At 36.3% G+C, this 27,163-nt stretch overlaps 1 protein-coding gene across 19 annotated transcripts in view; it reads right to left on the bottom strand.

The window, feature by feature from the left end:
• RBMS3 (RNA binding motif single stranded interacting protein 3) overlaps positions 1-25,125 on the bottom strand; it is a 764,097-nt gene extending 738,972 nt beyond the window's left edge. For 6 of the 19 annotated variants that reach the window (XM_054479608.2, XM_054479604.2, XM_054479601.2 and 3 more), the window contains exon 1: positions 23,297-24,097. In XM_054479608.2, coding sequence (XP_054335583.1) covers positions 23,297-23,371 — 75 coding nt within the window. In that variant the 5' untranslated portion in view covers positions 23,372-24,097. Of the gene's footprint in view, positions 1-23,296 lie in introns of all 19 variants that reach the window. The other 13 variants (XM_063662101.1, XM_063662093.1, XM_063662097.1 and 10 more) reach the window with 8 other exon arrangements.
• Positions 25,126-27,163: the final 2,038 nt, after the last annotated feature.

The raw sequence follows: 27,163 nt of genomic DNA on the forward strand, positions 1-27,163 counted from the left end.
TTAAGCTGGGGTCTGAAAAACAAGAATCATCTATGTTAAGATTGGGCTGGGAGAGAGGGCCACTGACGAAGAGAGAAGAGCTCTTGCTAAGGTCCTGGGGCTTGAAAGGTCTGGGCATATTGGAGCAACAGAAAGAAGGCCATTGTGGCTGGAATATGAAAGAGTGAGGAGGAGAAGAGGTCATAGAGCTGGGCAGGGGCAGAGAAGATAGTTGGGAAGAGCAAACTTGGTGTTTCAAGAAGCAGTCACTGAGGATATACATTGTTATGGTAGAGAAATCAAGAAAACACAGTCAAGTTGGTGAAGAGCCATATCTGGGAATTTGAGGAGTGAAAAAGGAAGGGTTCAGCAAGGGACTAGATTGCATTCAGGAGGAAGATGGCTACGAACAATGCAGGGGATCCAGACCCCACCATGAAACACAGCACATAACACAAAGTGGGTGGTAATATCTGGTGAAATAACCAGTTAATGAGTAGGGACTAGGAGAGAACTACAATCCTATGAAAACTCAAGGGCAACATGGTTTCCTAGGGGTGTTCTTGTGGAGAATGCTGGGGCATTGCTGGTACTTGTGACCAGATTACGACATTCCCATACATGGACGGGTAATTTCTTTCTGGGATCTTCTATGTGGTGAGATTAAAACTGTAACAGCCTTCCTTAAGTCAGTCAATATGGGCGCAGGACTTCATCAGCATGATTGTGTTATCAGTTGATCCAGCTGTGAGAATCTAAAGACGGCAGAGGCAGCAGTAAAAAGTGGTGAGTCCAGATATAGTCTCCTAGTGCTTTTAAATCTATCTTTGCTCAGAGTTTTACCACTCATTCCAAATATCAGTTTAACTTAGAATATATTGCATAAATATAATTACCATTACTTTAATATGTACAAAGTACCATCCACTGGGCAAGTTGCATGCATTATCCCTAGTCCTTGTAACTAATCTCCTAGAGAAAAAAACTGAAACCCAAAAATGACAGCACATGATTAGAATCATGTTTTTATGATCTTTTTTTTCTATTATAACAGACCCTATACAAAAGCAAACAAATACTGAGTTCTCTATGTGATATGGTTTTGCTCTGTGTCCCCACTGAAATCTCATCTTGAATTGTACTCCTACAATTCCCATATGTTGTGGGAGGGACCTGGTGGGAGATAATTTGAATCATGGGGGCAGTTTCCCCCATACTGCTCTCATGGTAGTGAATAAGTCTCACGAGATTTGATGGTTTTATCAGGGGTTTCCGCTTTTGCATCTTCCTCATTTTTCTCTTGCCGCCACCAAGTAAGAAGTGCCTTTCACCTCCCACCATGATTCTGAGGCCTCCCCAGCCATGTGGGACTGTAAGTCCAATTAAACCTCTTTTTCTTCCCAGTCTCGGTTATCTCTGTATCAACAGCGTGAAAACGGACTAATACGCTATGAAAAGGAAAAGAGTTTCTCTATTCCCCTGTATTAGTTAATGAATATTTGAAAGCATGTTTTGTGTCTGTTACTGCAGTAATTACACAATCCATTTAACTTATTTGATGCTTTGATATGTATTTTTCTCTTGATATGTTCTTAATAATGTATTCCTCTCAAGAGGACTTATTCTTTGCAGTTTTTATCAAGAAGTGTCATCCTAGGCTATAAAAGTTAAAAAGGGAAATTCAATGAAAGTTCACTTGAAAAGGTAAGCAAAATAGGCAGGTTTTATAATGCAGATATGTGACTCTTAAATTAAAGTAAGGAAGGGGCCTAGAGGTTAAGGTTGAATGGATTCTCACTCTATATTAGCACCTGAACCTGATGCCAAGCACCACACTTCAGGCTAAGATAATACAAAAGAGAAACACCTCACAACACTGTGAAATATTTCTGAGCAGTGAACCTAGCCTTTGAATTATTTCAATTACCAGGTTCATAAGAGTCAGACACCAATGGAAGATTGTGACCTCAACTTCACAATGAAAGGGCTGGCCCTGATGACTTCAAAGTTCCTTTCAGTTTTATAAAATTCTATAGCTCTGCTTCCTAGTGAATGAATAAATAAACAGCAGGTAAAGTGCTCAGAAAAGTAGATGAGTCTCCATTGAGGTGTGGCTGTTGGCTGTTCAGGGATCCACCACTTGGCTGTCATGTTGTTCTCTAGCCCTGAGGCCTTAGGAAATAGACTTCTTAGCACACACTGAGATCATTAGAATCCTGGAGGCAGAGTCACCTTAATTCATATGAGACTAAGGTATAACCCAGGAGACTAATTTGTCAATACACAACATAAAACATCCCTTTATGATCAACAGATTTACATTTTGTAGAAATAATAGCATAGGAAGTTTGCTGATAAAATGTAATTAAGAGATAAAGAAATAGACAGGCAAGAAGCATTTTTTCCCCCAGACCATGTTAAGAAGTGATAATGCATCCCAGCTACATAGCAGAGAACTTCTCTCTATTGGCAAGGGAGTTTGGACTCTGGGATTCAAATTTCTTCTCCCTGTGCCAAGGCAATACACATCTGTCCTACTGTCAGTACCTTCTATGGCATAGTCTTCCTTTAGATATATTTAAAAATTACTGATTAAGTTAGATATTCATATATACCTGGATAAATATTATTTCAGCATCTATTGATAAAATCAATTCAACTCTCAGAAGACAAACTATATATATATTTTTTCTTCCAAGATTGTGGGGACAATCCACTGTGTTCTCCCTGAAATTTTCTTTCCAATCACATGATGAAAGTCTGAAGGCACCAGAGCCAGGGAGGGTAAGACATAAACAACAATTTTTATTATTTAAATTATGGGCAAATTAAAATCTAGGCAAATGGCTATTTTGTATACAACAATAATCAGAAAGTACCACCAGTGATTAATTTCAACAGGTCAGGCACTGTATGTAGCTCACGCCTGTAATCCCAGCACTTTGGGAGGCTGAGGTGGGAGGGTTGCTTCAGCCCAGGAAGTCTGGACCAGCTTGGACAATATAGTGATAATTCATCTCTACAAAAAGTTTTTAAAAATTGGATGAATGTGGTGGCATGCACCTGTAGTCCCAGCTATTCGGGAGGTTGAGGCAGGAAGATCACTTGAACCCAGAAGCTCAAGGCAATGAGCCATGACCATACCACTGCACTCCAGCCTGGGCAACAGAGTAAGACTGTCTTCAAAAAAATTTTTTTTTAAAAATTTAATATTGTACTTGGTGATAGAGATGGATATGTCTTTGTGTGAAAAAGGGTTACGTAAAAATAAAAATTGGCTTCAAAATCATGTTTTTTCCAACAGTGCAATTTCACCTCTAGTTTGCAGACCCACAACATCAGCATCTCTTAGGAGATCATGCAAACTAGTTCTCAGGCCCCATCCCAAACCTACTGAGTCAGAATTTCCAAAAGAAAGAAACATAAATCAGTTTTAACAAGTCTTTCAGAGGCTTCTTATGCCTGCTAAAGTTTGAGAACAAATGCCCTAAAATACAACTTCAGAAACAAATCCCAGATAAAACAGTCGGTCATTCAAAAAAGCAAACAAAAAGAAACAAACAAAAAGGTAATTCAAACAAGCAAACAAAGAAAATATGCCCAATTGTCTCATTCTTTCTGACAAAAACTCCTCAAAACTGGGTAGATCCACACTAAAGGATCATTAGAGCAAAATAGGAAGCGGATGTCAGGGGCCAACTGCATATAAGCATCAAACTAAAATCTGGAAAATAACATTTTAGACGTTAAGAGGGGTTAAATTTCTGCTAAACAAGTTTTCTAAACTTTCTGAGACTTTTCACTCAAATACTCTTGTTAGTTACTAATTGTTTTCTTAATATAATTCTCATGATGTTGAAGACAATCTTAAACCATAAGTAAAGCATAGCACAGATAGAATAGAAGAAGAATAAAGCTCTCTTGTTAGACTTTTCTGATAAATTATCACTCTCTATAATTGTAGCTTGATATCCTCACTTTTGGTAATCTCGTTCATACTTATAACTTCAAATGTCACCTCCATGGTGACAAAACTTCAAGTCTCTTTTTTAGCATTGGATTTAGATCATGCTTCGGTTTTCTGTTTGTTTAGAGCACATCTTCATCTGGATACCTCATTGTTATATAATTAATATATTTAAACCTGGATTAATATCTTTATTTTTAGAGTCATCACAGACTCCATTTTTCCAATCTTCATATCATCTACCACCTTTTGGCCTTTCTCTGGTCCCACATGTTTTGTGCTTCCCTACCTATACTTACTCAGGGTTACCTTGATTTCCTAAATGTTAACTTTCTGTTTCATTGCCTTTTGTAAAATACTAGCAATCAATCAAAGCACTTTCTATGTATGTTATTTCTCTCTCTACTAACCAACTTGCATCAAGATCCTTACTTCTTTGCTTGGTTTCCTCTTAATTTCTTATTATCATTTTTTGGAAACAACTTAATTTTCAATATTAATTATTTGCAGTGATAATCAATGCATATTCAAAAGTATTTAACAATGCCTGCAACTCCAAAACTCACACAAAACTTTTCCTATATTTTTTATAAGAACAAATAAATACAGATACAAACATAAACATGTATACACATACACAGATTTCAAAGAAAGATTTGGAATCATATTATAAAACTGCTTTGTAACATTTTAAATTCTAACAGTATGGTATTTTCCTCAGTCATTATATCCATATTCATTGATTTCATGGCTGCATAGCGGTTCTTTGTAAAAATAAAACATCTTTCATTTAATCTATTCCCTTATCGATGGACATTTAGATTGCTTATAATCTTCTCTGTTAAAAGCAGTGCGACAATAAGCATCTTTGTAGATATACACTTTAATCTCTTTTCAAAAATTTCTAAAATTGGTTTTGCTATATAACAGGGCATGTATGTTTTTAAAGCTTTTGATACATTATCTCTCAAATAAAGATCCAAAATTCCCCTATTCAGTAATATTCCCCTAAGGATGAACAATGAGTGAAAGTGACTGTCTTCCGACATCTCAGTCTACTCTGGTTGTTAGGAAATGTTTAACTCTTTAAAAACCAAGTAGGCAAAAATAGTATCTCCCTCGTAGTTATTATTTCTTTGATTATTAGTGACATATATTTTTGAGTGCTTGGTAGCTATTTCTGTTTCTTCATTTATGCTTTTTTGTGTCTTTTATTATTAGAATATTTTCTCCCTTTTTTTCCTATTGAGTCGTACAAGCAAATTTTATATTTAGGGTATTAAACTTTTGTCATATATACTGCAGGCCTTTTTTTTATAAGACTTTGTTAGCTTTTTATGTTTCATTGTAGTAGGTTTTTTGCTATATGAAGATTTGTAAGTACAGTTGTCCCTCATTATCCATGGGGGATTGGTTCCAGGCACCCCCACCCCCATACTAAAATTTGCAGATGCTTAGATTCCTTATATATCATGGTGTAGTGTTTGTATATAACTTATGCACATCCTCCCATATAATTTAAATTATCTCTTGGTTACGTATAATACCTAAAACAGTGTAAATGCTATGTAAATAGTTGCTATACTATATTTTTATTTGTATTATTTTTACTATTGCTTTGTTATGTTTAATTTTTTTTTTCAAATAATTTCTACCCCGACTTGACAGAACCCGCAGTTGGTAGAAATCATGGTTGGTGGAGCCCACAGATGTGGAGGGCCAATCATATTACTTTAGTCAAAATGTAGGCATTTTATTAAAACAATAAAGAATTAAAAATATATCATTGTTTTCATTCACGGTTATTTCTTAAAAATGAAACTTACAAAACCACTCCCTACCCCAAAATTAAACCATTATTCACTTTTTCTCATCTGCCCTCTTAAAGCCTTTCTGTCATTGTTGTGCTCTAACTTTCTAACCTTGTGCCTCTCTGATGCATTGTTTCATCTAAGTCTGTTTTGTCATTATACCGTCCCTTCTCAATTCCAATCTCATGCCTGCGTTATGTTTCTACTTTTATTCTAGCAAGAATACTTTCCCTTCCTGCTGTTACTTAAGCAATATACCAAATGCCCAAATATATGCCCACCTCAAACCTGGCCCAAGACTGTCTTCTCCCTTTAAGGGTCTACTTGTTCCAACAGTCCTTGCCCTTTCTCCTCAATTTAAGTCAATGTCGCATGACTTAGCATTTGATTACCCTCCTTTGTTCATGAGTCCTCTCTGTTTTCTCAAATAAATTATCAGCTTCCGAGGGGCAAGAATCACATTATAACTCCTGTCTTGTCCAAACCATCCCCAAGCAGTGGTGGCCTAAGGGAGAGCTCCAGAAACATGTATTGATTGATACAGCATTTTATTTCATGTTCTAATATTCCAAGTACCAAACTCAATGTTAGTAACTATAGGATACATAATGAATAGATACAGTACTGGACTAGAAGATCTTAAAATTCAACATTGCACAAACACTGAAAAATCTTATTTCCCTTTTTCACAAAACGTCATGAGACCAAACGTACATAAAAGGGTGGGAGAAGGTAGATGTACTGAGATAAATGTCTTATATTGAGAGTAAACATGTGAGTAAGCAAAAAGAAACCAAATATTTCCCGGAAACAAAAAATCCCAAACACTTTGAGGAGAATTTTACCTTAATATTTTTGTCTTAGCTTTAGTATCTTTATAATTGAAAGTGAAATATTATTTTGAATTATTAAAAAGGAAGAAAGCAAACTGTAAGGGAAGCACAGGTAAGTATCAAGTAGGTTTTATTAAGTTTCCTGAAGATTATAAAATCAATTAAAGGACGTCTAGGGTAGGGAATTAGACCATACACTCTTTATTTAATAGATACTGACTAGCACTGTTGTAAGATCTGAGGGCAGAAGAAAGATGAAGTGGAGGATTCTCCATTCTGAGAGCTAATAGGATATACCAAAAGGAAGGCAAAAATGGTTATGTGCCCAAAATATATTGCTCAGTGAGTATTATTCGAGTTCAGGACGTGGAACAGCCACTTTCATGTAGACCAATCATTCAGTCAATTGACACTTATTAAACACCTACCACATGCAGGGGGTGGGGATCACATAGCTTGAAGACCTTTTAGATTGCCCTTGGGTTTTGAGCATGAAGAGCTTGGTAAAGGCAATCATAGTAATTGAAGGAAGATTAACAAAAGGGTAAAATTAAAGTTAGCAATGCTAAATGTGAGCAAGTTTGAAGATATTCGAAAGCTCAATGCTAAGCTGAAAAAAACTAAAACAAAACTCCATTCCTTCATTTCCCAGTGAATAGTCTGAAGAATTATCTAGTTAAAACCCAATACCACACCCAGAGCCAGTGCAGGCCTCACTCACAGCATTTTTAAACATGAGATTTCACTCTAGGGAGGCAAGGGCTGACACTCTGTAAGCTGGCTGCAAGAAAATGACACCTTTTCTCCCCTCTAATTTATTTACTCTAGGGGACAAAAGGCATCCCGGAAACTTAAATGAGGAAAGTACAAGTATTGTGAAATATAGCAATGTAAGAACCAGACAATTTTCCAATATATTCATCTCAGACTATACGGTGAGTTTTGAATAGAGTGCTGAGACAGACTTGCACTCCTTTCCAAAACAAAATAACAATAAAGAAAATTCATGTAAGAAGTATAAGAAATACTGAGAGCAAATCTCTATATGATTTCAATTCAGCTGATTGCGGAGATGGATGTGGAGAAGCATAATGGAAGTGCAAAGAAATGTTTCAATGAATAGCATTGATCTGAGCCATCTTAAGGATTTGTGCTCCATTATATTCACGTATCAAGTCAATTCCAAGCTTTTCAATTGCCCTCTCCTTACCATTATCACTAATAACAATCTCTTTGAGTTAATGGTTCTTATTTATATTTTATCACCTTCATAATATGTTAATATATTGGCATTCTTCACAGAACCCTGAAACACATTACTATTAGTCTAATATTGATCCTCAAGACATTTTTACCAAATAACTAAATATTCTTGTAATGGGAAGAAGTGACAAGAAGCTGAAATATTAAAACCTAAAGAAACTCCGGGGAAATGGTATTAAAGCAAGTTGCAGAATCAAAAATTGGACCTCCCACACCTATTATTCTACTAGCACACTCAGAGTCCTTTCACCTAACCACACTGTTTTCATTTCTGATTACTAAATTCCTTTTCCAGACTTCGTTAAAATGTTTCTACTTGCACTAAATGTATATTAAGTATATTAATGATTTTTAAGTGTGGGTTAAAAAATGGTGAGTCTTCCAGTAGTTAAAAAAAATGCTAATTTGACCAAAGTGTTAAAAAAAAAAAAAAAAGGTCATCTTTTCAGGTCCTTGGGAAGGAAAAACTCCCTGAGTTTCCAAAGCATGTGAGATTTGGCCATCAAACTTGGAAAGATATGATTAAGTTCTATGAAATATGACTATGTAAAGAGGATTAACTACTATGAGAAATACACATTCTTGGTCTAACTTTTCTTCTAGGAGAAGAAACTGTTGAGGCTTTATGATCTCCCATCTTCTAGACATATTTTAGGTAGTAAATATTTCTGTGTCATCCCAGCATCACATCTTAAATAGGTTAACTTTTATATTATTCTTTTTATTGTCATGCTCTGATCTTAACATTTGAATTAAAAGTGAGAAACATATCAAGTACAGGGGAGAAAAAAGAAAACAACAGATTTAACCTAGGTTCATTAGATTTACCAGAGTAACTTTTTCTAGCTCAATTGATAAACCATGACATTACTTGACACTGATTAAGTAGCACCAAACAAGTTCAACAGATGAGGGTTGTTAAGAAATACAGTTGTACACATTCCCAAGATAATAATGTAAAAATAAAAATTCTGATTCCCAAAGCCTTTGGAAAAAAATATGTGTTCTAGCACAAAAACATTTCAGTGGGCTTTGAAATTTATTAGGAAGAGTTGGGCTGCTTAACATTGTCCTTGACTGCTGCTGCCCTTTTAACTTTGTATATAAGGTGGCAGACAAAGGAAGCTGACCTTTCACACAAGAGCAGCCCACAAGTAATGAGATCGTAGAATTGCTGACCCCAAGCACTTGTTGGGATCTGTGATAGTGTCACAAAGGAAGGAAGATATTCCTGTTTCTGCCAAATGTGAGGGTTCCCTTTCAGCTTGTACTTCAATCAGGAAGTCCATCTTCTTACCAAAGGAAGCAGAGTACAACCCTGTCATCAAAACACAGAGGGGCAGGACAACCTTGCAGGGCACAGAATTTTTGGGCCAAAGAGAGATGTTAATCCTTCTGTAATATGAAACTCATCATGGCAATTTTCAGTGTTTTAAAGGAAGTAAACTTAATTAGAAGAAGAAAGATTTCATTTTTAGTATTTATATAAGTATGCTGAATATATATTTTAGAATTATTCATATTGGCAAAATTATGGCAATAAAATGCATGTCCACCTATGGGCAACACTTGCATAAAACGTGGTACAAATAAAGTAGGAACAATTAATCTGACAATAAAAAAACAGAAATATCTGACAACTTGGTAAGAATATCTAAATTATGTTTGTCATTGAAAAAGTAGTTAACCTGTTCAATTTGATCTCATATGTCAGATTGCATATTTGCAAGAGCATATAGAATTCTGTAAAAGACACACACCTTACTATTAATATTAGTTATTTCAGAGAGCTCTTGAAGACCTGTGTAGTGTATTGAGGGAGACTATTAACATTTTCCTGCTGTATCTTGAATTATTTCCCTAGATATGCAAAATATGCATTACTTTGAAATTAAAAAATTCCCTAAAGTTTCATGAAACATATATATATATATATATAAAATTTTCTGCAATTGGGAATAAGGACCTCAATGCAATAAAAAAAAAAGTATGATAGAGGAGAACACTGCAGAACAAACATAGGAGATTCAGCACAATTTGGAAAAATCAAGAGAAGTCCAAACCAAAATCACAGTTTGTACTCTTAGCCACAACAGGGTTATTGTTTTCAGATATTCCTTAGTGAGAAAAGCTTTGAAGTTTACATCAGAATTTCATCTAACATCATCTTGCATTAGTTTAGATATGTCTTTATACCCACATAGGTAATTGTACAGGGAAATTGTGTTTTGTTTTCTTTCTAAAATGGGTATTTTGTCATTTTTACCTGATACTTGAAGTCTTTTCAAAATTCTGAGTTAAAAAACCCATCTGGTTATTGCTTTGGATAGGTATACGGCATGGCTGGTTACTCCCGGACTATAGTCCAAAATTGGTTAACAGTTCAATATTAAGAACTACTTTAGTCAAGACCCTGGATTTTGAATAAACAAAATTGACAAAAAGATGGGCCTAAAACTCAGAACATCTCCTAGTTCTTCAAGCTAAGTTAATTTCCTGATATGTCCAACTTTCTGCCAACCCATAAAAGGAAGCCACATATAAGAGCTGATATTCTTGGCAATTGCTGAGGAATTGCCTCTCCAGTCTTCTCCAGACCACCACCACTACCATTTAATCCTGACATACTTGCTTACTTTCATCTCCCAGTTCCAAATCCTGGCTACTTAGTCTGTCTTTGAAATCCACTTCTGCCCCTCACTGAGTTGGCACGTGTATTGACTTTCTTGCCAGCAACTTATAATGCAGTACTATGTTTTTTTTTTCTTTTTTCCTATTACAGTTTCTGACTTAACTCATCTTGTGTTTTATGGTTTGTCCCATTAGTTAGTAATGTAACCCAACTCAAGCCAACAGCCTCAGGGTACTAGCCAAGTGACCCATGTGCTTAATGTGAAAAAGATAGGACCCCAAGAGATTGTATCCATGTGGACATGTAAAAAAAGATGTCTTTTGACATAAAGCATCACAGAGGTGAAGATGACATTAAGCAACTCTGGTTCAAAAAAGCACTGCCTTCAGCAATGGACCAATGTACAAGACACACAAAACAAGATAGACTAATACCTTCTGAAAACCTTTTCTTATGAACTTAATCTGCATCATACACCATACTATATATTGCAGGGCATTCAGAGATGAAAACTGTGGTCCCAGTTCTCAGATTGTTTACAGACTAACTCTGACACAAATATGATCTGGAAGAGTATAGTTATGTTTGAAAAGCCAAAAATAAATTTACATCTAAGCAAAAAAAGATAAATTAAAACCCAATCCCACTGTACCTTGTAAAAAAAAAAACAGAGAAACATATAAAAAGCAATAATTAAAAAAAAAAATCAAGAAAAGACTGAAAGCTGAGAGAACAAAAAGAAGGAAGCAGAATTTAAGGATCAGAGGGCAGAGAGACAAAGAAGGCAAATCCATAGCAGAAAACTTGAGAATAGAATAAAAAAGGGCAAGCAAGAAAGGGCTACAGGAGTAGAAGCTACAACAAAGAAATAAAAATATTAGCCCTAGGAAGGACAATCTGGGAAAGACAGGGAGATGGAGAAGACACAATGTTAAAGCAAGGTTGCATCAGCCAGCCATCCTAAATAAAACAAGGATGGAGAAATGCATACAATGAATTTGGCAGAAAAGATGGACCATGAATAATAACAATAACAGCTAGCCTTTTATGGGCCATGTTGAAATCTAGACACTCTTTTACCAGGCTCCTCCCCTCTAACGAAGGCTTATGTTAGCCCAGAGTAAGTAAGCATGACTGCACCCACATCCTCAACTGACCTGCTCTTTTGGTCCTCAGGCACATTAGTGGCCTCAGACTTCACTCTTGTTTAATAAGCAGTTGGTACTGTGTGGTTCTCATGGCAATACGGCTTTGCTGGTTGCACAACTAATGTCGCTTTTTCCTTCTCAGAACGAGATTCTTTCCAAACAGAACAACAACAACATTGCTCCTGGTTATATTTGTGAGCATATACAGATCGTATATGAATATGTTATATACAGAAAATCAAAAATACACATTAAAACTTGATTCCAATGACTCTTTCTGAAAACCATCCCTCTTTCCAATCAAAAGCATCAAGAAGGCTTTTATACAGGTTCTCCTTGAGAACTAGTGATGAGTAAGTCAAAACAACAAAAGCAAATGCTGGCTATTACTGAGTGCTGCAACAAGTGCAAAAACAAAGTAAAACACTAATTGTCTACATAAGCATTAATTTTCTTCCTAAGAGACCAAAAGTCTCAACTACAGGACTCCTCCACATCAAATTTTATATTTACATTGACGTTTTTTCCCAAACATCTTTCTTCTGTTTGTAAATGACCTTTTCCTTGCTAAACAGCTCTTATCCATTGCCTTTGGAAAGGAAAACAAGTTGTCACATTCCAGAAATGTTCAAAAGTACTTTGAGCCCTGATACCCTTAATCTTTCTCTTTAGTTCATTTTCTGTTTCTTCTTCTCTTTGTTTTATCTTTCTTCGTGTTTCTTATAAATAACTGGGTAAAGTTGTAGAACTGTCATCTTTTTTCTTTTTTTACTACGCTGCTATTGACAGCCTCATCACTAAAAGCTTTGAGGCTCATAAGACTCTTCACAGTTTAAACGACTACTATGAAATTATTTGGGATGAATTAGAATTAATCAATAAGATTTCCAAAAGATGCTATCAAGAATGACATAAAAAAGAGAGTAGATAGCTAACTTGTGTAATATACCGTCAATGTATCTCAGATTATGAGAAGGTACTATAATATTTGTGAAAGAAAGTAAAAAAATAGTAGTTACTTCTATTTTGGTAAGACTCACCCCTTTGTGATACCAACTAGCAGCAAAGTAAAATAAAATAAAATAAATTATAACTGGGAAGAACAGGAATGTGTCTTCTTAGGACCACTTTGCCTCTCCATATTTCTCTGTGGTCGTAAAGCCTCAGAGAAAATCTGAACCATTAAAATAAGCGTTAAGGTTTTCAGGAATGTATGTGCACGTGTGTGTTGTTGTTGTTTTATGTGTAAGAGAGACAATCAAAGCTGATTCATTGCATCTGCTGATGAAATTCAGTGAGATCTGTCTAGAGGGCTGGGAAGAAAAACTGAGTAATTAGATAGAGAATCAAAACATAGGGTGATTATGAGAGAATTCGCCCTCCAGCATTGGGGGATGGTGTGAATTTTCAGGTATAAGGATATCTATGGGGCTACAGACAGAAAAAAATTATTTCCTGAATAAGATTGGAGAAGATGGCTATGTCTAGGCTTGGGATCTTGATTTTCTTGTAACACTGGGATAAGAATGAAAATGAAGGAAACCATCACACTTGGCATATGGCTGGAGTAGCAGTATCTTCAGGTTGCCCAACCACTTGTGAGAGTGATGGTGGGTCTAGCTGCAGTGTGCGTACCTGTAGAGACATGTGTTCTTTAAAAGGCACGTAGATTCTCCAGGACTGAGAGAGACTTGTAGACACCAAGAGATGTTATTATCCTAGGTAAATAACCGTGAGAACTGGGGAAAAGGAAGAAATGTCAGTTTTAATACATATAAAAAACCTATGACCCTATTTTGAGACAGAAGAATTGAGAAAAATTATGCCATAGAATAAGTATTGTGCCATTGATTTGCCTCTTGCCTACTCCCCTAAGAGGGTGCCCTAGGGAAACACCTGTTACATTTAAGCTCTGTCTCTAGTAAACAATTTCACCAATTATGCAATAAAAAATTCTGTGAACCTGGCACCCACATCTGGAACTCCCAGTTGCTCTCACTGCCAAAGGTCAATCCAATGTGTCTGCTTTTGAAATATTTTAGCCAAAGAATGTTAATAACATTTTCCAACACACTGTGCTGTTCTACCACATGTCCCTCCCCGGAAATTTGGGATTACTAAAATACAGAGATATCTTGAGTGCCAAAAGGCCACAATAGTGAAAGATATGGCCAGCTTTTTAGATGCTCTGACCATCTTAAAGACCTACAAAGACACTGGTGCAAGGAAACAAACGCATTGCCTCCAAACTCTGAAAAGAAAAACTGCAAAACCCAAATCAATAAACATTTATATGCATATCTACAAAACATAATACATTGTCAACTTTATTCGTTGTTCCACTTAGTCTTCTAATAATCTCTTTGTACCTCAAAAAGATTTGTAGATTAGGTTTTTTTCACTTTGCAAGAATATTCATGTATGCAAGATGTCTCCAAATTCACAGATACGTATCAATTAAATTTTCTTGGACACAGAGTTTCAGGAGCAAAATTATAAAAGCTTTTTCAACATATTATTGTGAAATAATTAAATTTGGTGTTGAATGTTAGTGCACTTTAATATGTGTCTTTGGATGTGGAATGGAGGCCTCAAAAAGTGTCTATTGTTACAGGAAATAGCAAAACTTGAAGAGAAATTCCTCCATGTTCTTTCTTCTATTCCCACTGGCCTTTTCTTGTGTTTTTCCAGCTCAACAACAAAGTTAAACACGAGTCAGAAAGAGAAACTTCCATTGCTAACATGAAGCCCAATTGTCCTAAACAGGTAAATAATAAAGTTTAAAAGCAGTGGTTAATTTTTTGAAATAAATTGAGAAAAGGACATCAGAATTTTATTCTTTCCGGGATTCCCTACCTATGACTAAAAATGCAATATTTTTATTTCTAAACATGCAGTCTGAATTGGTGTACATTGGTAATGGACAGGATACCAGGGTTAATCCATGAACTGTCACCACCCTCCAAGGGTAGTTCCCACCAAGTCAAAGAAAATGAAATGTGGTTTTCTCAACTTTCAAGAAGAAATTAAAGGCCATAGGTCTGTCACATATTTATTTGTTGAGTATCCCAGAAAACAATCTCTGAAATTTTACATGAAGATGGAGATGAGATGAATTATTAGCAAATAATGTCACCAAAATCATTCCAAGTCTCTTAAATACTTCAAATACTTCACCTACTCAAAACTAGTTAAAAATATATTTGCTTGAATTCTAAGTTATTTAATTTTAAGTTACATATTGGGTGTCAAAATACCATTTACATGGTTGAAAACTGTTAAAAGAAGCAACATGAGAATTTACAGACATCAACAATAGCCTCAAATATGACTCACATACATAAGAAAAACTTTCAATATATCTTAACCAGTTCCAGAAAACCAGATAGTTAGTATTGTTTTCTATTTCACTTTTCATTAAATTGTCATCAATCAGCGAAAATGACTAAGCAGTAGTACATAGGATTAAAAAACAATAAGCTGTCTCTAAAAAAAATCCTTATTAAATTCTATGCATGATCTATATTCAGCTTGAAAATTATCAGCTAAGAGTGGGATGACCAGAAGATCATTTGCATCTAGCATATTGAATGTAATATATACCAATTTCTTAACCTCACAATATAATGATAGGAAAGTTAAGTCTAAAACAAATTTAAAAATCAGCTCCTAAAACTTAAAATATTGTTAGATTTACTGTTCTCCTATTATACCTTACTGTCCACACAACAGGAAAGGGCACTATTAGGGTTCCCTTGACTAATAAGGCATGTAGTCGAGTCTCACTTTTGTATTTATCATTCATGAAACAAAATTCAGGGTTCCATTTGCTTGTTATTTTCCTTGAGAATTTGATATATTTTCTTTAAGCCTTTTTATGTGTCTATATTTGGATTCTTTATGCTTTTATAATATTAGGAACATAGTTAACTGTTTTAACCATTTGATGCATTATAAACATTCCCCCATCACTAAATATTCTTCTACAACATAATTTTCAATGATTAAGTGGTGAAGAGCTATGCTTCAGCAAATAGAAATGGCTTTTATGCATTTGAGGAGCTCCTAAACTCTCCTGTGTTAAAGACAAGCTACCCACCTCAGAGCTGAGTCTGTAATAAAGTAAATAAAAATATGCAGTTGGGCTTCAGAAATGATAACGTTGCTATTTATTTATGGACCACCCTTCTCTTAACAGCTCAGCAACTTCATACCTTCCACAGCAGAGGCCACTATAATACATTGTTGAGGTCAGGGTTATTTCACCCATTTCGCAAATGAATAAATGAACACACAGACTGATATGAATACAAACCAATTTCCCCAAAGGATTATCTTCCTTGTTTTATACTCCAAATATACTCAGAGAAGCAAGCATAATAGCAACTTATGGACTAAGTTATATGAAAATAATGTATGATTTTTTCAAAGCTTAAATAATAATTTAAAATAGCGTATGTCATTTGCTTTCATTAATTCAGCTAACAGGGGCTTTTTGAAAAACAAGAAGGAAATCTCAAAAGAAAAACTAGAAAAGATAATTTTCTTGTTTATATGTCCTTGGGAAGTTATTTCCCTCCTACAATGCCCTATACTGTAGTAACCACAGTATTCAGTTCCCATGTTTTCTAGGCTACTATTCTGAGATTCAGAGATTGTAGGTTTTGCGGATTTGTAGGTTTTGGATTCAGTCGAAATAATATTTCATTAATTGTTATATTTACACGGACTCCTTATAATCATTCATGAAACTAAAGTTGTCAGTATTTTAATGCGGCAATTCTAGTCTCCTTCGTTACCTCAACTGGTTTAGCCAAACACGCATAACCATTTAGCTCTACACTACCCGTAGAGAGGAAGTTAAATGAGGAAAAGTAAAGCATACTATCACAATTAAGTTTTTGAATACACCTTAATTTTACCCACTCAGAAGAAAAATTGTAACTACCACAATAAAGCTGGAAAAGGTCACGATTAAAGAATGACTGTCATTTTGTTCCACTCCTGGGAACTGCTATCCACCCACTCCCAAGTGATGGACGTGTTTCTCTCAGTGCCCTGGATTTAGATGTGTGAAAGGATGAAGACAGTTAAATTTTTCAGATCACCAGAGAGCCAGTAAAGCAGCATTTGATCTGCTCTGTGGAAAGCATCCAGGAACCAAAGAAAAACTCATGAATGACAGAAAACCGAGGTCACCTGAAGATACCACTAAGATACCAAAGCAGGCTCAGCTATCTCACAATGGAAGGGATCATAGTGAAGGAACCCAACCTAGAAACCAATGCATTGACATACAAATCAGAGAATTTCCCCACAAAATGATAGGATCTATTATCTTTCTTTTATTATCCATACTTTTGAAATTTGATATTTATTAGGAATTGGTTTTGAATTATTAAAATTTTATTCATGATTCCACATAATATATACTCCCTAATAAACCTACATGGATAAAACAAAACATTTTTAATGAGACCAGATTATCGGCCAATATCAACTTAAAAGAAAAAAAAATAAAAACAAAACCAAGCAAAATTTAACTCATCTCAGTCTACCACTCTCTTTTTCTTTTTAAAATTACTTTTGTCTAAAATCTGAAATCTAAAAATAGCCAATTCTATAAGCTTTCTCAAGGCCCTGAAAACAATCACATATGAGTAGTGGTGATGATTAGTATGATTAATCCTATAGATTTATTATCTCTAGGAAGCTAGAGGCTATTAATTTTTATTAACAAATATTATTTCAAAAACACTGTATTAAATCACCTCATTAAAACCGGACACCTCTTTACGATAACATCTCTGTTACAGAAATAGAAGCAAAAGTTGTATGTCCTTGTGTATCTTTGTAATTTTTAACACTGGTAAGAAAAGAGCAATATTTATACAACGCTGAATAGCATCATATTTCCAAATATCTTTAAAAAGCAATATACTGCCACCTATTTTGCCATCTGTAAGTTGCTGATTCTTATTGCCTAATACTTTTCTTTAGGTACAAATGAGATGAAGGTTTTCTTACAACAGTTCCATAAAGTAGTAAAAAAAAATGTATAATTTCAAAACAGAAATGAGAAAGTCACTTTTGCTTTTTGAATGTGTACTCAATGGGAATAATTTTCATTCTTCCACTTGAATTGGTTTCAGATCTATTCAGCACCGATGTGTTTTCTAATTAAATGGCATGATCCACTCCATATTTTAAAAATGGTATTATATGTCTGTTTCCGTTTTCCGAGAGGATATTTTCTAAGCACATTCAAAATAGTTCAACATTTTCCCACTACTGCAAAAAATAGCAACACATATCCTCAACACACGTATTACACCACATGAATACATTTTCGCTTTTGGTCTCCCTTCAGTTCCATCTGCACTCTTGCTGTGCAATAGCTATAGCATAAAAACGTCTATTCTCACATGCTTTTGATATTACACTATTTAATCACATACAGCTGTGGCTTATGAGACTGTTACAAAACAATTTCAATGAAGTACTCGAAGCCAATTTTGAATAAACATCAACCATTTACTCTGAATAAAAAGTTTGACATTAAAAAAGTTTTATTTTAAAAGAAAATACTTTCTTTGTTGTTTTGGTTTGATTTCAGAATTTGGCATGGGCATAATCGTGACTGAACTCTAGCTGCCAAAAGACTGATAATGTCAAAAAGGTTGTGTAAAATCATATTAGTGCAAAAATGAAGCTTTCCAGAATTCCTGAAGCCAGAAAGACCTGGAATGAACTTGCATCCTCCCTTCTATATTGTCTCCCTCCCTGCAAATTATCCCTACCCCCAGCCCTCAGATACATTTTATTACTTCATGGAAATAATTTTATGCTATTTTTTTTTTCCAAATTGAAAGAAAGTGAAAGGAAAATGCTTTAGAAAGATGCTGTTAAATATACATGATATTTTCCTTAAGTTTGAATCCATTCTGGAGAGAAGAAAATACCATGAACTTTTTACGTTTCTACTCCTTTTAAGTAGGCACCAAACTTAGTGTTGTAAAAACCATGTCTGTATCATGGAAACAAATAGCAAAACATGCATTGGGATTGTGTCCAATTCCACTGATAATGAAGGCTTGGGGGAGTTAAGAAAAAAAAAACAAAACTAAGAAACAAGGATGGCCCCTTCCTTCTATTTTCCTCTTATTTGAAACCAATTAAAAATTCCATACAGTCTAAAGTGAGACAAACAGGATTTATCGTAGTTTCATGCTATCATAGTTTCATGCTATTATATTACCCCCTGAAGCGAAAGAAAATATTTGGAGTTGTAGCTAAAAATTCTGTCGCTGGAAGATTTTAGAAAACCAGTTTTGTATGTTTCAGGCTTTCAAAGGAAAACAGAACTTTGGAGTTTTCAAGGCTGTTTTAAAACAACTGGCAAGTTACCAACTCTGGATATCAATGCAAATCTGAGGCAGGAAGTACTAAGGAAATTCTAAACTCATTCCCTCCCTCTGCAAGATTTTCTACATTTTCATGCGTAAGGAGGGTGTTACAGGGTTGTTTTGTTTTGCTTTTGAAGGATCTGTACATTCACATCTTTAAGAATATTCTTTGCTCCGTAGTAGAAGCCTCTCTTCCTTCACCTACTTGTGTTTTCAAGTGTTTGCTCATGCTATGGCACAATCAATTGTGCTTCAGCTAGACTTTTAGAGACGGGTGGCTGCAGATGGTTGAATATTCAGCCTGAAATCAATGTGCAGTTGATTAATTACTTCTTACACCTGGCCCCTTCTTCATATCAGGCTCTGAACACAATCTGAATACCACCAGCCAAGAAATTCTATTTGGGTCCACTAGTCTGAACCTCTTTCTTCAAGACCTTCTGGGGAACCAGAAGGGAATGCAGTAAATTCATGTGAGAGCAACATCATTAGCAACTGGGCACTGGATTGGTAGAAACATAGTGAACTGGTAAGGGTGTGGAAAAGGAAGAAAGGAGAAACTTGCTGTGTGTGCTTAGGTGACTTTTTAAGTTTTATGAAGATGACTAAAGTTTTCCAAATATATGTGAGAGAAATATCTATTTCTCAGCTGGAAAAAAAATCAATTCACCAGGCTGTAACCAGGTTTTCTTCTTTTTAGCTTATCTAGTTTGACTAACTTTTTTTCAAGAACCCCCCACCCCGTCCACTCCCACCTACTCCCCACCCCCACCCCCACCCCCCACCCCACCCCGGCAAGTACCTCAAAAATTCAGAATGAAATTCACCTGGGATCTCATAATTCAACAGCAACAGGTTGGGTTTTTTTTGGAAAGGGTGATAAAATACTTGAAAAATGTTGGATTTCAACTAATCAAACATTTTGTATTTTGTCATTAAGCTAATGAACTATTTTTTGAGCCCCCTTTCTCTAAAACTTGCTGATTATTCTGGGTGTCCCTTCCAAACAGCAAATTTGCCTTGATAAACTATTTTTTCATCCAGCTGTTTCTTATTTAAATATTACAACATATCACTAAGATTTCTTCATTATTCCTTAACCAAAGTAATGTTCTTCCTTGAAATTGCTTCTTTTGGTTAAAAAAAAAAAAAAAAAAAATCAAAAAGAAAATTGACAAATGACAACTTTTTAAAGATGTGAGGTGTGAAAAGAGGGAGCATAGGATAATAATATTGTTACACATTATAGATATGAGTCAACCACTGGGTTTTTCATCTTAACTTACACGTATATTTTTCTAATATAAAACATTTTAAGGATTTGAAAAATTATTTGAAGGAGCATAAACATTTACTCTTAAAGAAACAAAGTTGAGAGATTCATTCCAATGCAATGGAAAATAATAGGAGCAGAGAAGGCAGGGAAGTGTCACAAGTTCTTCTAAAACTTTACTATGTATTCCAGGGAATGGAAACATCTGCATTTATTTCTTAAATCTCATTTTCATTTTGTTTTATCATTAAAAAATAGCAAAGGTATTTATCATTACACAAGTAGAAAAAGAGAGTTCAGCATGTGTGCATTTTCTGAAATAATGTAGTAATAAACATTTCAATCCTTTAAAATCCCATGAAGATTTTCCCCAAAAAACTAATGATAGTAAATAGCCCTTGTGGATTGGCAGGAAGAAAACCTACCTCAATTAAGAGAGAAATTTAAGATATGTTATCACCAGAATGTGATTTTTACCTACCGTAGAATCTATTTTCATCAAACATAAGTATTCTTGACATATCAGCATCATTTTAAATAGCTATGAATTTCAAATTGGATTATATCTCCAAGCCAAGGCTACAAAGAGTGGATTTTGTGAATTCCACCCAGGCTTACCAAATAAATATAAGCAGCATGTACTTCATTTCAAATGATTATAAATTATATTTTGAGGTATAAGTGTAGAAGGAACAAAAAGTGATGTGGAAATAACCTAGTTGTTTTCCCATTACTCTGAAACATGATGGTACTTCATTGTATAGTATTAACCCTGTCAGAAAGTCCCCAGTACCCACATTTTAAAATATGATTGCACATTGACTCTTCATCTCATTTCCTCTCTATGCAAGTTTCAAAACAGGGCACGTTTTCTCATCTTCAGCTTCCAGGAATGCTATTAATGTCTGTCATTTCAGAGCCACCATAACAATATAGGACAACTTCAAAGCATTGTCAACATTTTACAACATAATAATCAATATGAACTATCATGATAGGCAAAATAGCTGATCTTATATTCCCTACTATCGTGATCTGATTATCCAAATATCAACATAGGACGCCTAATGGATCTAACTTCTTTAAAAATGTTCCAGAAGTTCATGGTGTTGGCTAGCTTGAGAGTAACAAGATCCAGATGCCGCCTGTCTATACAACACTAAACTACGTAGAACTCCAAAACAGATATCTACAATCTCCCTATTTTTCAGGCTCCTCTTTTCCCTCACTATTCCACTCTCTCTCTTTACCCCCCATCTTTCTCTCTCTCACACACACACTTTCTACTAGTATAGCTCATCCAGCACCCTGTGTCTTTGAAAAAATGTGCATAACATTCACTATTTCCTGTTAGTAATAGGTTAAAAGAAGTCTCAAACAGAAAAACAATTATGTTATTCATTTCAATCTAAAGTTTCTTTTCTGAATATATACCATAGTAGAAAACAGGGACCCAAAACAAAGTGTAATTTTTGAAACACTTGGAAAAATTTAGCCAAATGAGTAAAAGGGATGGAATGTCTGATATTTTTCAGGCAACCTTTGAGTTTATTGTTTTTGTTTTGTTGAGGCATGAGAAATGACTGTAAATTTTCCCCTTTTCACTTGTCCTTGCTCTGCCATTTCCTTGAGGAACGGCAGGCAGCCTTCTCAACCTAACACCCCCAAAGAGTTAAAACTTAAGGCACCGAGCAGGAGGGCTAGTCTATTTAAGCATCAGCAGCACAAACTAAATGCTCACAAAGGCAAACAGCAGTGTGAGTCGACCTTGGAGGGGCAGGGTGGATTCTAAAGCAATTGAAAAAGAAAAAAATAAAGCAATAATATTTCGTGTAATACTGAAAGTCTGCTTCCCAGTCTGGTTTACAAATAGGCATTGTTGGATGAGACAAAATAAATGACAGATAACTACAGCATGAATTACCAAACCCTAATCATATCACCGAGTCCTGGTGACAGCATAGATCATTCAGGCACGCCTTGTTCACTCTCGGCATATTTATGTATTAAGGAGACAGTGGAGTCTGGCTAATGCTAATACAATACAAAATAATATCACCCATAAACTCGAGGTGGTCACTTCGCTAACATGTTTTCCCCCTAATCAAGTCCAATTTAATTGACAAATTGGAGCAGTGATTTCACACCTGAGAGTCTTTCATGTCTAACTGCAGGATAAAGTTCAGGGTAGGTACTGCCCACTGCTTACTTACGTGGGCTTGCCTCTGGGCCCCTAATGGTCATTTGAGCACACACACATAAAGCCTAAAGTATTTAACCAATTCAAGTCCAATTATGATCAGTTACATTTCATTCCTTTTCAAGACTCAAGCCTCCTCATGGCAGCTACACAGAAAAATAGATCTCGTAAAAGTAAAGAACATCTATTGTAAAGCAGTCTGTAGCATGCTGATCATCCTCAATAGAAAATAAAATATGCAAGGCAAATTAAAAATAAAAATAAACTCTCAGAGACTCTGGTAGGAGCCCTATACCTTCTCACAGCCTTCTTTCATTCTATACTCTGCGATTAAAAGTTTGAGTTACCCCCACCCTTGCACGTCCTATCCAGTGGGAAAAACCCTTTTAGAGCCACAAACAAAGAACAGCTCACCAGAAAAGCCCCTGAAATTATATTCTTGTGCCTGATAATCACTGTTGTGATCTGCTTTCTAAAAACCGTGCCCATCTGCAAAAGACTTTCCTGATATCAGGACCATTTATGCTGCCAAATAAAAACAAAGGAACTGAACTCAAGTGAAACTATTATCTCTCCTTAAAGAGAAAGCTACAATTCCGGGTTTGCTGCTTTCTTCTTATGTCTTCCTCTGCCTCATTAACTCCATTGGTATGTCACTAATTTCAAAGAAGCAGGAAGAAGTGATGGGGGTGGGGGTTAACTAATAATTCACACGCCTGTCTGTTTCCCATCCCAAGTGCAGAACGATACCACGCTGATTGCCAGACCGTGGGTCAAGCCATACCTTGGTTTGGAGATAATGAGGATAGTAGTAAGTGTACTGGGGGTACATTTGTGGCTGATCCAGGCGTTTGCCCATGTAGCTGGAATCTTTATCTCCGAGGCAGGGAACTGGATGACAGGGTATAGTGCCCCAGGCCGAGCTTCCTCTTAAACCACTATTCCTGACAGTCCCGGTGACTGATGAGGCTTCAGAGACTCCACCACTCGCTAGTTCCAACACAGGAAGAATTTTTTTAAAAAACAAAACAAAACAAAAAACACACACCAAAGGAAAAAAAAAAAAGGGCGAGGAGTGAGATCTGTAGAAAAAACACCCACACACAGCCTTCCCAGATCTTGCCTGACTTCCCCCAGCTGCCGGGGTCCACTTGGGATGAGGCAGTTTGTTCTCTAACCAGGCTGTCTGTAGTGATGTCAATTGCCAGCGTTCGTAAAGGGGAAAAAAAATCAAAGTCTTTTCAGCACAACTCCGAATCCTTGCAGATCAGCTTCCTGTCTCCTGGTTGTCTGTTTCCCCACCTTAAAGAAAAAGAAAAAAAGAGAGAGAAAGAGAAAGAAAGAAAGAAAAAGAAAAAAAGAAAGAAAAATGAAAGGGGAAAAAGAAAAAAAAAAAAAGAAAAAAAGGAAGAAAAAAAAAAAAAAACCTTGTACAGCTTAGTTGCTGCTGTCTCCCTCCCAGAGTGACATGGTGTTCGGGGCTTGTCCTGTCCTTTCATTCACTTCCCCTCCTTCCAGCCGGTGGGTGGAACCGAGAGAGCCTCTCCAGGGAGCAGCGTACGCAGTCCAGAAGGCTGCAGTATTTCCTCCAAGAAAAAAAAAAAAAAAAAAAAAAAAAGGCTGCTTCAACCCCTGCTGCAAGCAAAGTTCCGATTCCCTCTGCTGGCTATCTCGAATAGCAAACGATTTTTGCAGCAACGCTGCTGCCGCTGGAACTGAACCTGAAGAACTCAAATGCGGGCGGTGGATTATTTCTTATCCCTCCTCCATCTACCCCACACAAGAGCTGCTTTTTGTTCCTCTTTTTGCCAAGTTCCAAGGTAAGCCACACTGCTAAACAAAACACAGAAGACAGGGAAGAGAGGACGAAAGAAGGAAGGAGGAGAAAGGAAAAGAAATAAAGGCAGGGGAACTAACCTTGCTGGTTAAAGGGGAAAAAAGTAAGTCCCGGATGCTTTCAAAATCTGTTAACACACTACAGCCAGGCGCATCCAAGAGCTGATTGAGAAACTAACCTTTTACTACCTGGAAAACCTGGTGGATGCTAAGTAGTGAAGAAATTTTAGGGTCTACTCCATGACTACTATTAATGCCACATGTCATCAGATTGGACTGATCAACTGAACCTATCAAAAATAATAACTTTTTTTATTACATCCATTTTGTAAAAAAAAAAAAATCAAAGGAAGTGACCCCTTAGGTTTATCAGATTTTTTACAAATAAAATCTGTTTCTCCCATTGTCTCTCTGTTTATGATTATTTTGATGCATCGATGCTTTAATCACTTTACTGATATCATCTAAAAAAAAGAACAAAAATCATAATTGCTTGGCAGAGTTTTTTCCCACCAATGATAATATTCTGTCATGTCTATCAGCTGCTACATTATAATACAAATTGTTTCAGAGAAAATATATTTCCTTAAAGAGTCCCTTTTCAAGGCGGGCGAGGCTAAAATTAGATGTGCCAGCTGTGTTTTGCTGCGAGTGCTCACGCATGCCCAAAGCGTGGGCAGACCAATACTGAGCTCTTTTCTACTTTGTCAAGTCGGCTCTGTTCTCCTGAGCCCAGAGTCGCCTATTTAGATAAAAGGTCCCTGGTACAAATCCAGCTTCCTAGTCAAGAAGAACAGAGAATTTGGGCTCAGCGCACACATGGTGTCCATCCACATACAAGCCGCACCACCCCTAAAGCAACTGGCTTACACTGAGGGGAACTGGTTTCTGGAAGCTGTGTGAGTGCATACGTGTTCCTTGGATAAAAAAAGGATGGCAGGTAAATAGTTTTATGTTTTACTTTTGACAAGAATAACAATCAGAAGGAAGGAAGGAAGGATGGAGGGTGAGAGGGTAAGAGTTAGGAGGCCCTGACAATATGGTGATTGAGAATATTAAATCAACCCCACCTATCTCTTAAATGTGTTATTTGGGGCCTCAGTTGCCCCATCTATAAAATAGAAATACTGCCAACTCTCCTGGCTGAAGGCAGTACACTGAATCAGATACTAAAAATGACACTGATTTAAAAATCCTCCAGTGGCGTCACATTTCTCAAACAATAAAGTCCTGACTCTTTGGAGTCGTTTTCAGGACACTTGACGAGCTGTCTGGCTGGCCCTGGCTTTCTACTCTAGTCTCGGACCTTCAACTCTGCCCCTCACATCCTATACCGGAGTCACTCTGAGCTACTTTCAGGACAGGAACATGCTCTCAGAGGCTTCTGTCATTCCCTCTTCCTGGAGTGCTCTCCCAAGTCCATCTTCACCTCTTTTACCCTTCAGCCTGTCCTTCAGGTCTCAGTATGGATATCACCTCCTCACAGTAGCTTTCTCTAAACCCTTCCTTCTCTGCTGCACTTTATATTTGCCCTCATAGAAGGCTTATTCTACATGTATTTGCCTGCTTATTGTTTGTTTCTTCCATGATGTTCTGAACTCTAGGAGAGCAGGAGGTCACATCGTTCTCATTTGCCTTTATATTTCCAAAAACTTGCATAGAGTTGAGCACAAAATGGGTGTTCAGTAAATATCTGAAGAATAAAATGTTAAACATAATAAATAATTTTTCAACCTGACTTACATCCCTCTTTCAGTACATTTCAGTCCCTGTTACAGGTCAAGAATTGACCTGGGTGCAGGATATAGAGGCACATGAATCAGAACAAGGTCCTTCTTTCATCGAGGTTATATTTAGTGGGGAAGTGGAGATAAACAAAGGGATAAACAAGTAAATATGCAGTATAATGTCAGGAAATACATAGTGCTGTAAGGAAATATGAAACAGAGTAAAGAGAAACAAAGTCACAGAGATTCTACTTTAAACAAGATAGGAAAATGCTCTCCAAGAAGAGCCTTGGAAAATGCTTTCCTAAGGTCAAAGCAAGGGTGTGAACCATTCTCTGGGTATTGTGCACTGTGAGAATACTTAGTGTTAATGCCCTGGATCCCATCCAGACTGCCTGGGTTCCAATCCTGCCTCTTCCACGTTCATCTCCCTCAGTTTCTTCATCCATCAAATATCACTATTCACTTCATACAGTTATTTAGAAAACCAACCCAGATAAACACATGAAGCTTTTAAAACACCTTGTAACATGTTGGATCTGCTTAACAAATGCCAGCCTGCACATGGGGGAAAAGCATCCCAGTCATAGGGAACAGTAAGTACAGAACAGCCTGCAGTGGGACCGTGTCTTTGGAATGTGCAAGATCTGGCACAGAGGCTGAAATGAAGCAAGTGAGGAAAAACCATAAAATGGGGTTAGGGAGGTACCCTTGGGCCAAATCATATAAACCTTAGTAAAGAACTGATACAGAAAGCTAAATAATTGATAGTTAACAGTACAGCAAGGACTTTATCCAAATATTCAGATTCTACATCTAGTCATCTTCAACTATAGAATGCTGTCATTTAAACAACTTATTAATGTTCCTCCAAGTTCTATCTTGTAAGAACAAAATCCAAGATTGCTTTGGCTAATTCTGCCACCATGGACAAACGATATACGTACTCTTTTATTAATACATGGTCTAGATACTCCTTAAAGGGAAAAGAATACTATCTTATTTACAAATGAAAGACCAAATAACTCCTCAGCCAAAACTGATATAGCCCATTATCTGTAAAGTTCCCAGCATGTGTTGATGCTATC

The sequence above is a fragment of the Pongo pygmaeus genome, chromosome 2, assembly GCF_028885625.2.
Source record: "Pongo pygmaeus isolate AG05252 chromosome 2, NHGRI_mPonPyg2-v2.0_pri, whole genome shotgun sequence".
Classification (NCBI taxonomy): domain Eukaryota; kingdom Metazoa; phylum Chordata; class Mammalia; order Primates; family Hominidae; genus Pongo; species Pongo pygmaeus.